The sequence below is a fragment of the Peromyscus californicus genome, unplaced genomic scaffold (genome assembly GCF_007827085.1).
Source record: "Peromyscus californicus insignis strain IS unplaced genomic scaffold, ASM782708v3 Scaffold_23__1_contigs__length_62951481, whole genome shotgun sequence".
NCBI classification, from domain to species: Eukaryota; Metazoa; Chordata; class Mammalia; order Rodentia; family Cricetidae; genus Peromyscus; species Peromyscus californicus.
Genome location: NW_026294534.1, coordinates 50274802 through 50288857, shown reverse-complemented (window position 1 = coordinate 50288857; position 14056 = coordinate 50274802). Strand labels below are relative to the sequence as shown.

The window sequence follows — 14056 nt, the reverse complement described above, 5'->3', positions numbered from 1 at the left end:
GTGCTGGCATTGACTCTCTCAGCTTCTTTATACGAGCCTCCTTTAGATATGTATCACCAGTGCCTGAAAATAACCCTGAAGAGTGAGGTGAGGAATTTGATAATCCATCTAATTTTGGATTCTCTCCACTTTTTGGCGAGGACTATGAAAAAGCTAATTTTACAACCTAGACAAGCTAGGGTACACAGGGAAAAAGGAGTTCGTTTCCCAATTCCTCCCGGGCCCTATAAGCTGCACTTGGTGTTTGCAGTTCGCTAACCCATCTGTTTGCAACTGCAGGAGGAAAGGTAGCATTGGATAGGCCTCACAGATCACCTTGAGAGGCAGGAGAAGAACTACAGCTATTTGAATGCAGACCAAAGAAAGCATTTGTGTGTTGTGTGACTATTCTGCTGCCTTTAAACTTAGTTATTTTACCCACCAAACTGTCTCCTGCAGGTATTATAGTACAGGAGGATGGGCCATCTAAGGGTACAGGAGGGATTCATGGTCCAGATAGTCAACACTCTATTAATATTTCTTTTTCCTCAGATCACCGGGTGGAACTAGCTGTTTTGATTCATCTATTACTGTTAATTCATAAACCCTTAAATATAACATCTGGCTAAAACCCGCACACGTCCTTTGTTTATTTCTCATAACTATGCACACTCTAACCTCCCTGGTTTAACTGCAGTAGGAAATGAGCAATATGATGCATTAACCTACCCTATTTTTACTTCCCCAGAAGAAAATTGGGAAGGGGGTATGCGTCCGTCATTGCAGATGGATGTACCAAAACATTATGGATTCCTGCTTGGCTCCTCCAGCCCTAGGCTGTCAAGGACTATGGTGGAAGGGCAAGGAGATAGTGGAAGTCATCAGAAAGATAGAAAACTCCAGATAAAAGGCAAAGGAGATATGGACCATATCATCAGAAGTCAAGTCTACTCTCCTGGGGCCACGTTAAAACTCTAAGCTCCAAATGAGAAGTCATTCTACAAAACACACAGAGCCCTGTGTCAACTGAGAGTCTTTTTCTGGTGTGACTTTGACCTGTGCATCTGCAGTGAGAGCCTGAACATGTGTATTGGTCTCATGTTCCTCATCCTCTTTGATTCAGCTTGGAGATTGGATGGATCCAACTCTTGTTATCTTTACTGATGACTCTGTGTTTGTGACTGGGCCTTGGGACTGTAATAGACTCATTCATTCATCCAAAGAAGGGACTACATTTAAGTTTTCCTTGGGATTTGAATCACTTCCCTTTTGCATAGTTCATCATAACATTTGTGTTCACATTAACAGGGAAATATGGGCTTATGTTCTACAAGAGCCCAGAACTACTAATCATGTAGGTCTCTTTTCAAGTTATTCTCTAGATCTTTCTGATCAATATAATGATGTAATCAAAAGTGCTGGACATAGTTTGGATCTATGTTCTTGGTGGCAGAGTATTACACACGATGCTTTCACTGTCCTAATATTAATCATTACATTTATAATTTGCTTGCTTATAGGATACTCATGCATCAAATAACAATTAGATTTATCTACTACATCTCAAATCAAAACCACTTCAGATATCCTACTACTAAAAAATGAAAAAGGGAAATATGTCAGAACCTGGTCCACGAACGGAGTCATGTGAAGAGAATTCTGAGTGCTTATGACAAATGCCAAAAAAATAAGACCTTAGTTTCCTAAAAAACACACAGTTGTTCTTAGATCATGCTTTTGTGCATCTCCCAGGTGTAGCAGTTAGGAATGAGTTTATTTTAGATTATTCACTACAACTGGCTATTGTTATTTGTTTATATGCTTCTTTGGAATTTTTTTTTTTTGCCATGTACAGTTTGTTTTGCCTGTCACACGAGCCCCTCATGACTGTACATTCTGCTCAGGTGACTCCTCTTAACCCTCAGATGTAGCTTGAGTTTTCCTGCCTGGCCCACAGTCAGGACAAATCTCTGACACCCGCCAGTCCTACAGCCATTCAGACCCAACCAAGTAAACACAGAGACTTATATTGGTTACAAACTGTATGGCCGTGGCAGGCTTCTTGCTAACTGTTCTTACAGCTTAAATTAATCCATTTCTATTAATCTATACCTTGCCACGTGGCTTGTGGCTTACCGGTACTTTACATCTTCCTTGTCCTGATGGCGGCTGGCAGTGTCTCCTTCACCCAGCTTCCTGTTCTCTCAATTCTCCTCTCTGTTAGTCCCGCCTATACTTCCTGCCTGGCCACTGACCAATCAGTGATTTATTTATTGACCAATCAGCAACACATTTGACATACAGACCATCCCACAGCACTCAGAGTAGAAATTGTCTGAATAAAGTTGACTATTGCATGAGACTTTAGTTCACTTCATTTATTCATTCCATTCTCCCAGCTAGAGAAGTAATCAGTGTAACACCTTAGAGCCTGAAGGAGATATCAGCTATACAACATCTGCAAATTGTGCTTTTGTAAATTATGGAGCACCATGAAAACAAGTAAAGTGTTCTAAGACCACAATTTCCTCTTTCTTCCTTGGAATTAACATGTATGATTCCTTTTGGCAGACTTAGTTTCAGAATTTTAATTTTAAAGAGATTTTTTTTTTTGGCACCACAAATTACAAAGTCATTTATACTTGTCAAATTACAACAATTTTTGCAATAAATGTTCATGAAATTTTGTCAGAGTAAAAAAAAAACTGTACACTGTGTACCATTTTCACTGATTTTCTTGAAATTTGAAAACAATTCAGCCCACTATGTTAATTTCAAGAAAAAATTTATTGGACATTATAAAGCAGCTATATCATTCTTTACAATAAAATTTAATCTTTCGTGAGTTGAAAATTAATCAAAAGGCAAAAGTAGATCAGAAAAATATTTTGGCAATATGATGGACTTAAAGGCACTTTAAAGTTGTTTAGTTAAATTGCTGCAGATACACAGAGGCAACGTGTGTTTTTTCATGAACTGGATCCATTCCGTCAGTCAAAGCGCAACAATTATTTCTTCAGCAAAGTACAGAAATAACTTACATAAAAATTATGAGTATAATGCTTAGCTTGATTTCTTCATGTAGACTCTTTTATGAGTTGGGCCAATCTCTTGAAGGCCTAAAACAGGAAAGAGATAAGAATTGATGAAATGAGGATGTTACTTTGGGAAACTCTTTCATCACCCTGGAGATTTTAGTAGAAAATCCACCCGAAGTTGTGAGACACAGTGAAAAGTAAGTTTGACAACAGCTTTGTCTGGGCAGAATGCCCTCAGGAGCCATTGAGATGTGGATAAGTACACAAGTTTCCAGATTCATACACCAGGCTTATCCAAATTTCCAGATTTTTTTTTATTAGAACTTTCATGCATCATTTTCTGTTTTATTCACAGCATAAATAGTTTGCATTTTCATACATCCTCTCATCTACAAATATAACACAGTTTGGACTGCTCAAATCTGTTCATATATAAAGCAGAGCAAGTTTATGGACAGCATGTGAGTAGCATGGGAAGCAAGTGAAGAGAGCACACACTTGTGGCCTGTCCCAGGACACATACACACACTTCTGAAGTAAAGAGAGCACACACATGTGGCCTGTCCCAGCACACATACACACTCTTTTGAAGTAAAGAGAGCACACACATGTGGCCTGTCCCAGCACACATACACACACTTCTGAAGTAAAGAGAGCACACGCATGGGGCCTGTCCCAGCACACATACACACACTTCTGAAGTAAAGAGAGCTCACGCATGGGGCCTGTCCCAGCACACATACACACACTTCCGAAGTAAAAAGAGGACACGCATGTGGCCTGTCCCGGCACACATACACACTCTTCTGAAGTAAAGAGAGCACACGCATGTGGCCTGTCCCGGCACACATACACACACTTCTGAAGTAAAGAGAGCACACGCATGTGGCCTGTCCCAGCACACATACACACTCTTCTGAAGGTCAAAGGCAATGCCTGGTTAGTAACTTTTCCTTTTGTGTTTCTCTGCAGTTTGTAGGATCTTTTTAGTCCTTTTTTCGTCAGAGAAGCAGGCCAGTGGCTTACGATTTCACTATTCCTTTGTGTGATTCTAAGAAGGAAGGAAAAGGCACTGCCCCAGAACCTGTTGGACCCCGCCCCCCCCTCCACTACAGTTCAGTAAGTTCTGGCTTGTTACTCGAAAAGACGATGAACTTCAACTCTAGGTTAGTCTCATTTGCCTACAGATGCCTAGCGACAGTTCGTGACTGGTTCACTAAAATCCAGCTTTCAGAAGTGTAAGAAGACATGAAATCATTTCTCACTTACAAGGTGAACACACACATCCAACATCAGAACCAGGAGGCTGTGTGACTAAAGAGCATACTCACTATATCCATCTGCTCTGGACTAGCCAGAGAGAAGGACGCTCTGAAGAAGGAAGTGGGGGCTGAGTTGTTGATGAAGAAACCATTTCCAGGAACAAATAAGACCTGTGAAGGGTTGCAGAAAACACGTGGTTACACCACTGAAGAAAAACTAAAAGAAAATTTATAGAAATGTAGTATTACTGTGGGTAGGAATATTTTAAGCTTAAAAGCCATTATTGAAGTAATAAATCACAACAGAGAACAAAAATATCATACAAACATACATATGGCATGCAATAGACAAACCTAAGTGCATAGAATTAGGAAAAATACTTACCATCAATATGACCAATGCTGTTTCTTCTCCACATGTAAAGAATGCATAGAAAGTGAGAAGAAAACACCAACATTTAAGTTTCAAGGTAAAGAGGACAGGTTAGAAAGACACGGTCCAGTAAGAATAAGTGGCTAACCTGTCTACAAAACTAATACAAACGCAAACATTGAGATTTCAAACGGGGACCCGAAAGACAACTAGATATTGGCCTAAGGAAGAGTGGGGACCAGTCTTTTAGGGAGAAACTTTGAAATGTAAAGGCCCTGGGATAGGAAGAAAGTGGTACATTTAAGGAAACTGAAAGGGTGCAAATGTTTAATGCATAAAGTAGATAAAAATGTTAATAAGTGTGTCAAGATGGGGTGCTGAGGATAGCCAACTGCTCTTCTTATGACCATGCTGGCAGGGACAGGGGAGTGACTGGGTACTCACTCCCTCTTCATCCTAGACACACATACACTGTATTCCCTTTCCAGTCTCTCTATCTCCATTCTATCGTCTGTCCATCCATCCATCTGTCTGTCCGTCCCTCCCTCCCTCCTCCCCTCCTTTCATCCTCATTTTCATGCCGGGGTTTGAACCCAGGACCTCACACATTCTCAGCATGCCCTGTGGCCTCTTGGCACCCGAGTCCTTTCATAGTTATATGGGTCACATTATTAAATTTTAACTAATGGATGTAAGTAAGCTCCTTCCACTTTGTAGCAATCTTAGAAAACACATTAAGACCGGAGGCCAAAGGTGGAAGGTCCCGGGGCCATGGTTTTAATTTTTAGGTGAGTCAGAAATAAATTCTATTGTTTTTAAGTCTTAAGATTCAGAGTTTATATTTTATACAGCAACTGCCATTAGTCCTCAAAAACAGTACGCAATTGTTGTTACAATCTATAAATCTGGGTACCACTTGCTGAAGCCAGATGAGTTTAAGCTGAAATGATAACAGTGCACTCTACATGGAAGAGTTTAGGCAGAAGGTGGGTTTCATTATCCTGATTTATAAAATGTGGAAGCCATCATTTCTCCCACTGTTTTGAGATGGACTAGAAGTCAAGACCCATAAGAGAAGGAGGATGTTATCCAAACCTGGCCTAAGGCATTGGTGATGAAGTTGGAGATTATTTAGAATAGGTTAAGAAGCCCACACCAGGATATTTATATGTCTATATATATATATATATATGTCTATATATTAGATGTAGGGTTTGGTAAAAAAGCAAATACCATATCAGTCTCCATCCTTCCCATTTGGCTCACGGATGCATTCAAACAGACACCAAAAGTTAATAATAATGATGGCATTGACAGAAAAAAAAATAAAACTGAAGAAAAAATCAAATTAACCAAGTATATTAAAGTGAATTCATTTGAAAGAAGCTATATGCATGTATGTATGAAGTACCTACTCTGTGTAGCAACTAGGATATGTAGAATGAGCAAAACACAAGTCCTACCTGGGCAGTCTAGCTCTGGAGCTAACTGTGGCAGGACTTGTCTCTAATGTACCTGCATGGTGTCTTGCCACTGTCAACCCAATCTGTTCTTTTAGAGTCACAATCTAGACAAAAGTGATTCTGGAAACAGATCTCAGGGCTTACAGAGACAACCCGATAAACACAATAAAGGAAGAAATGGGGAGAAGGAACAATTTAATCGGCCAGCTGAAAAGCTGTACAGAAAATTTCATTTAGAGTTTTGAGTTTCCTCAGTGCCTACCAGTGAAGGTTAAGAAAACTTGTGATTTAAGTATGAGAGGGAAAATGAAAACCTGCATGACTTAATTTTACTTTCTTTTTAATTTTAGTCATATAAAATAATTAGTCAAAAAGTTAGAATATATGCAAGCTCTTGTAGAAAACACAACACAGATGTTCATAAAGTCTGGGTAATAAAATGATGGGGAATTTCATTTTTGTTATTTTTTTTTAATGTATCTTCCAAATTTCTTACAATGAGCATAGTTTATTTTCATGCTCAGGAAAAAAAGTCCTTCCATATCCAGTACTAACGGTGACTGACTCCCAAGCATTCACCGTGTGCATATCAAAGTGACGGGTACTAGTTTACACAGGCGCCAGCTAATCATGACCAGGACTTGGACTTGATGGGGCAGGATTCCCCATGAGTGAATGAGTGAATGTGTGTGGGTGTGCAAGCGATGGTGTGCGTGTGGTGGTGTGGGGACAAGTCTGTGGAGTTGGATCCTCTCCTGCACTTTTGTGTGAGTTCCAGGACTGAATTCAGGCCAGTTGGCAGGCTTAGCACAGCAAGCCTTACCTGCTTACCAGGTGTGGTGGTTTGAACAAAAATGGCCTGTTACAGAATATTCCTTTACACTGTGTGAAGACGCACCACTGTGACTGGATTAGTAAAAAAAACTGAATGGTCATTAGATAGGCAGGAAGAGGTTAGGCAGGACTTCTGGGGACAGAGAGCTCTGGGAAAAAGAAAGAGATTCACCAGCCTGATGCAGAGAGGACAAGACATACAGGAGGAGAGGTAAAAGCCATGAGTCATGTGGCAACATGTAGATGAATAGAAATGGGTTAATTTAAGTTATAAGAGCTAGTTAGAAACAAGCCTAAGCTATAGGCCAAACTTTTATAATTAATAATAAATCTCTGTATCATGATTTTGGGGCTGGCAGTGCAAAAAAGCCTGCTACAATGGCCCCCAAAGGGAATGGTACTATTTGGAGGTTTTTTGGGGGAAGTGTGTCACTGTGAAGGAGGGCTTTGAAGTCTCATATATATATGCTTAAGATATCACCCAGTGTCTCGGTCCACTTCCTGTTGCCTCCAAGACGTAGGACTCTCAGCTACTTCTCCAGCACCATGTTCTACCATGATGATAATGGAATAAACCTCTGAAAATGTAAGTCACTCCATTAAACATTTTCCTTTATAAGAGTTGCTATGGTCATGGTGTCTCTTCATGCAACAGAAACCCAAGGCACCAGGATTATCTGCCTGGCTGTCTTGCTGGCCCAGGAAAGGGCTCTTACTGTCTTTTTCAGTAAATCACAGGAGTATAAGATGCCCAAAGCTACATACGTGGTCAGGGGAGACTCTGAAATCGAAACCAAGGAGGATGTCTGAAATTGGGGACTGATGAGAATGACTGTATTTCTATCCATTTAGCCCATCTGAATGGTAACTTCAAAATGTATTATAATTTAATGATGAGATAATATACCTAATATCCCAACATCACAAGTGGCTGGGCCATAAAACATCTTTTTATTCTATTTGAAGAAAATTAGTTCAAAGAAGTAGCAGACATTTCCTGCTGGTCCCCTCCCACTTTTACCTCTTTTTCGATAGCCTTTTCTTCTATCAGTTGTTTTGTATCGGGGATTCCCTTTACTTTAATCCACAGAAACAGCCCAGCTTTGGGAACGTGCCACTCGGCCAAACCTACGAGCAAAAGGAGACAGCATCTTCCAGACATTTCTGATGACACCAAACTTCCAGTCCCAACAGCACAGGTGCAGTGAGATTGGAAATAAGTGCTTCTAGATAATTGGTTGCTGTGAAAGCGTCTCAAAGCTATGATTTGACAAGATGGCCAAACTGATGCCCTGGGTTTATTTAAAGAACTCAGTGTTGGGGTCAGAGGCTGAACATGGGGAGACAGCAGTTCCCATGTGCAGAGGGTGCTGTCAGTCATCAGAGAGGGCAAGAAATGCAGCATGTTTCTCTGTCACGCAGTTAAAGACTCACACTCACACCTAAGACAAATGGCTATTCCAATTTTAAAGCTAATTCTTCAGTTCTTCCTGGAGTCTCCTTGGACTTCATAAATCCTATTATTTATGTAATAGTTTGGCTGCCCAGATGGGTTAATTTCTGCAGAAATGTAATTAATTGGGATAAAAGTACTTAAATCCAAGAATTCCAGCTGCATCTGCAAGCTTTACATGTAAATATGGTGACAGAAAAACTGAGGAGAAAGGACAAGTATTTTGATTTTAATTACTTAAAAATCGTGCCATTAATATTTTGTTACCACTCCTATACAAAACGGCAGGAAAGCACTCTTATCATACAGATATAGTTCTGTTTTAAGTGAAAACTCTACAGAGAATGATAGGTGACAGACACAAGGCACTGATATTTTTGACTTATTAACCTTTACATCATTTGCACTTTTAATGGTATAATTAAAACCGGGTAATTTATTTGACTTCTTTCCGTAATTAAAAAACACCCTAAATTTGAAGCAACAATAGAAAATATTAACCAAATATTTGTGGCTAATGAATAGAAGGCAAAGGATTTTAACAAATTTGAAATTATACTATACTATTTGTTTTTGTTTTTAGTTAGAAACAAAGTATTTTGGGAACAAAATTTTGAAACAACTAAATTTCTGAAAGTTTCTGTTGAAGATGGGTTTATTCAGCCGCAGGTAACATTTATTGCTGGTTAATTTTTTGACTGAGTTTTTTTTTTTTTTTTTTTTTTTTTGTAGTTTTCTTAGAACCACAAAATCTGTTGTCAACAGGTAGCCCAGTTGGTACGGTGCTTGCCTTGAATGCATGAGACCCAGGTTCCATTGCCAGCACCTCATAAACTGGGTATGGTAGTATACATCTGCAATTTGAGCCCTTGGGAACTGGAGGTAGGAGGGCCAGAAGTTCAAGGCCAGGCTGGGCTACATGAGACCCTGACTTTTAAAGAAAAAAACAAAAAAACAAAAAACTTGCAGTATGATGGCGGAGATGATAGAACCCAAGGGTTGACAACATGGTACTTGATTATCCTTTGGGCAGCCCTTCCTCTGCCAGAAAGCACCTCCACTACTGTCTCTCCCACACCTGGACTGGTCACATGTTGTGTCTGTCTGTTATCCTATGAAGGGGCCCCAAAATAGCTTGACCACACAGCAGCCATGACAGGCTTAGGGGCCTAGACACAGCTTCTGTGACAGGCTTACTGGCAGGCAACACCCAGACCCAGGAAAAGCCTTTCACTGATACCACCCAGGGATCCACCCAGGGATCCTAGCATCCCAAACATTCCAACCATTAGATAAGGTGACCAGATGTCCCTAAATCTAGCACACACCTATTTTTTTGTTTTACAGATACCCCTAGACAATTGTCAGCCAATCAGGGTCCTGGACCCTGGAAATCCCCTCACTCTAACCTCTGCTATGATAAAAAACTCTGCCCCACCTGAGTCCGGGGCTCTCTGCTCTCACCGCTGTGTCGGACAGACAGAGGGACCAAGCTCTGGAGCTTGAAATAAGGGCTCTTTGCTTTTACATGCGGGATTCGGTCTCTATGGTGGTCTTCTGGGGGTCTCTGCGATCTGGGCATAACAATCCACTGTAGAGATGCTATTGTTGATATTTATATTAATGCCAGATGCTCTCCACTCACCACTTAACCACTTGTCTGCAGCTGCTAATATTGCACTCCGCTGGTCCTTGTAGAAGTCAATGATTCTAGGAGACAATGACAAGGATTATGAGTTCAGAACACTGCCCATGGACACAAGAAGAGCTTCATAAGAGAACACAGTATTGCTTTGACACGTGTACTGAAAAACTTTAAAAAAAAAATTCTTTCCCCCTTTATTATAGAGAGGTTAAAGAATAAAAATTAATCGAGCAAAATCCATTTCTATATAAAATATGGAGTTTAGGTGTAGCGGAAGTAGCAGGAGAGACCTTTGTATTTAGTTGACTGAAGTGACATCACTTTCAGTGAAGGAGGACACAGGAGATGAAAGGCAGCTGTACCGAAACGCTGAGTCACTGGTCTAGGAACAGGGACCAGTTTCTGCGTGACTGGGGAAATACCACATTTATATAACAAAAGCAATTCATGACTTGCTGAATGGCATAGTGCGCTTTCACTCAGTCTTACTTGAACCAGTTCCCAGGTCCTTAGCTGATTACCCATTAAAATGTTTACGTGTGTGGATGGTTTTTCAGCTAAAACGGTGACCCCTAACCTGAATCACTGTGGTGCTGGTGTGGGTGGACAGTAGTTCAGGCCAGACCTTGAATGCTGCTGAGAAGACTTTCTTTCTAGGTGAAAAACAACTAAAAGAGACTATTTTGTGTGTGTGATTTTGGACATATAAGAAGGAAGAATAAAGGGGACAGAGAGATGGCTCAGCGGCTAAGAACAGTTGCTGCTTTGCAGAGGACCCGGGTAGGGTTCCCTGCCCGGACCTGACAGTGTATAATCATCTCCTAACTACTTCACAACAGTCTGTAATTCTGGTTCCAGGGGATCCAGTGTCTGCCTCTGGCCTCCCAAGCAGCTGGCACGTGGTGCACAAATATATACAAGCAAACATTCATATACACAAGCGAAATATAGATAAATCTTTACAAGAGAAGGAAGAATAATAAATCAGGACTCAGGATCGTTTGTGCTTTGTATTCTGGGCTCCTATTGTGCTCACAAAAATCTTAACAGCAGACGCAGTACCTGTCAACATGAGCGAGGAAGCCCTCTTCTCCCCATTGGTACAGAAGCTGTGATATCATTAGCTGAAAGACAGGACAGTCAAAACGTCAAGAGTTCATTCTCAAAACCAAGGTTGTACTTTCTAAACACACAAGGCAATCACTTCTGCTTGCACACCAACACACAGAAGGATGCAGCAAGGAGCCAGGCTCATATCGGTCACCTCAACAAACTCCCATTAAAAACCAGGACGACAACAGGACACAGGCTCAGTTAATCAAATGCTTACTGCAGAAGCATGTGGACCCGAGTACAGACCCCAGAGCCTTTGCAAAATGCTGAGCATAATGGTGTACACTTAGAACTCTAGTGTGTGTGGGGGGTGGGGGTGGGGGAGGTGGGGGGATGGGAGTGGGGGGGTGGGGGGTTGTTGGGGACAGGGGAAATTCCTGAGGCTTGCTAGTGAGTAGGCTGCAGGTTCAGTGAGAGCTCTTGTCTCAAAAATAAACAAACAAATAAATAAATGGACAACTGATGCTGACCTCTGGCCTATTCATGCCCATGCATATACAAATGACCATAAACACACACAAGACAGAAACAAAAAAAACAAAGCAAAAATTCCCTCGAATACAGAGCTTTATTATGTGCCAGGCTCTATTATGACTATTAATATAGATCTGAGTATTTGAACCTTCATAATAATTAAAGAAGATTGGTTCTGTTTTGCTGATAAGGAGACTGAAGCAGAAAGGTTAATTTTCTTTATGTCAAACAACTGATCATAGAGCTTGGATTCTAAGACAAATTTTCCAGCTCTAGGTCCGTGCTATTGACTTCTGGACTAGAATGCCTCTGCAAATTTGAAAACATATATAATATTCTCTTTCTTTCCTTTTTGGTGGTGTGAGGGATCAAACCCAAGACCGAATGACTGCTAAGTATGTACTAAACCACTGAGCTATATCCTTAGTCCTCAGTCCTCTAAACATATATGGCAGGTATATTCTATTAACTATTGAGAGATTTTCTATTTAAGACGGAGGAACTCTAACTGTTATAATAAACTTTTGTTGATAAGGTATAAAAATATGAGAAAAGTTCCTTGTTCGGTAAAACACGGGGATGTTTATAGGATGTTCAACATAAAGTGTGTGTGCTGTGAGATATAAACTTTTTGTTTTGAGGGCCAAAGATCTGGTTCAGTCAGTAAAGTATTTGCTACTCAAATACAAGGACCTGAGTTCAGATTATCCAAGTAAAAATCAGCCGCAGCCGCAGGAAATGGTAACCCCAGCCCTGGGGAACTGGACACAAGAGGATCCATGGGGCTTACTGACCAGCCTGTCTAGCCAACTAGGTGAGCTCTGGGTTCAATAAAAGACTTTGAGAGCCATTAAGGAAGACCTCTGGAGCCGGCCGCTGATCTGCACACACAGGTGCACACGTGTGCAGATGCATGAACAAATGCAAGCATGTACGTAAGCTCTAATTGTCAAGACTATAATAATTTCCAAACCCACTTCTTTTTCAAAGCTTGAGAGGAAATTCAAACACTCTCCCTACTTAACTTTATTTTAATTAAAATGCTTTCTGATGAACTGCTGAGGAATGACAGGAAGACACTGAACAGGCTTGATTTCTTCACATCATTATAAGTTCCAACACAATGAAGTCTAAGTTTGAATGACTTCATCAAATTCACTTCTATTTTGTTTAGCTCTACATAGGTTTTTTATTTTTTTTTAAGATTTATTTATGTATTATGTATATAGTATTCTGCTTGCATGTATGCCTGCATACCAGAAGAGGGCACCAGATCTCACTATAGATGGCTGTGAGCTAACATATGGGTGCTGGGAATTGAATTCAGGATCTCTGGAAGAGCAGCCAGTGCTCTTAACTTCTGAGCCATCTCTCCAGCCCCTCTTTTTTAATGTTTATTAATTGACTGACTTTGAGTGTTCTCCCAGAGACCCAGATGAGTATGCCCTGATTCGTAAGGACCCTGGGCAGGCATCATAACGACACTAGCTTAGATGATTTCTCATTTGCTGCTTAGATTAAACCTCTGCAGATGCTGGTCTGCTAATTCTGTCTTGAAAATGGAGATTCCGCATTTGATTTTTCTTCCCTGTCAACTTAAGTCAATCTTATTTGCCTACATCTGATTCTGATAAAACAAACAAACAAACAAACAACCCTAAATAGTGCTTACCTGTGAGAAAGTGCAGGGATGCAGTGATGAAACTTGTGTATGTAAAACAATCCTCTCTATCAAGGACTTGGGGCCAGTCATAAACCCTACTCTCAACCTACACAGGAAGAGAAAAGGCTTTATACCAATCCCACATAAACAAGTACTGTGTCGCATTTTGGTGATTTCACTAGGAAAAGAGTCATGACCTAGGGGCAAATAGATCTTGATGACTTAAATATTCTAATCAAAGTACTTACTTCTTACCTCCAAAACACTTAAATTTAAGTATGTATGATAAAACAATACAAGTATTGTTAAGAATTTCTAAACATGATATTCTAATATCAGTTTCCAAACTGCTCATCCTCCTCCCACAATGTAGACTACTAGCCAAGCATCTTTGAACACTGGATGGAAATCGTAATACTCATTGTAAAAATAATACGCAGGTGAAATACTTACATGCCTATTAGTGATCAAGTGTATTTTCAGGCAAATGGAATACAAGCCTTCTAAATGAGAAGAAGCTCTTGAACTATAAGACTTGAGGCTAGCTTCATGTTAGAGATGCGAGCCTTACCCAGAGGAGATAATCTTGGAGAAGCTGTCAGCTCTGATCACACGCCCATCGACATCCATGGAGAGAAAGGTTGGTACCCATGGCTTGAAATAGGAAGGAAACCACGGTTGGTTTGCAAACTCTGATCAGGGAAAGGTTGCTTTGCACAGAGTGGAGAAGGCAGTCACAGTCACAGCCTGGGCACACAC

General features: G+C 40.6%; 1 protein-coding gene across 5 annotated transcripts in view; it reads right to left on the bottom strand.

The window, feature by feature from the left end:
- Positions 1 to 2747: 2747 nt before the first annotated feature.
- Aadat (aminoadipate aminotransferase) overlaps positions 2748 to 14056 on the bottom strand; it is a 38535-nt gene continuing 27226 nt past the window's right edge. For 2 of the 5 annotated variants that reach the window (XM_052752330.1, XM_052752329.1), the window contains 7 exons: positions 13869 to 13951; positions 13307 to 13403; positions 11110 to 11171; positions 10048 to 10112; positions 7971 to 8077; positions 4349 to 4450; positions 2748 to 3098 (listed from right to left, as the gene is read on the bottom strand). In XM_052752330.1, coding sequence (XP_052608290.1) covers positions 3057 to 3098; positions 4349 to 4450; positions 7971 to 8077; positions 10048 to 10112; positions 11110 to 11171; positions 13307 to 13403; positions 13869 to 13951 — 558 coding nt within the window. In that variant the 3' untranslated portion in view covers positions 2748 to 3056. Of the gene's footprint in view, positions 3099 to 4348; positions 4451 to 4664; positions 4691 to 5885; positions 7528 to 7970; positions 8078 to 10047; positions 10113 to 11109; positions 11172 to 13306; positions 13404 to 13868; positions 13952 to 14056 lie in introns of all 5 variants that reach the window. The other 3 variants (XR_008221471.1, XR_008221472.1, XR_008221473.1) reach the window with 3 other exon arrangements.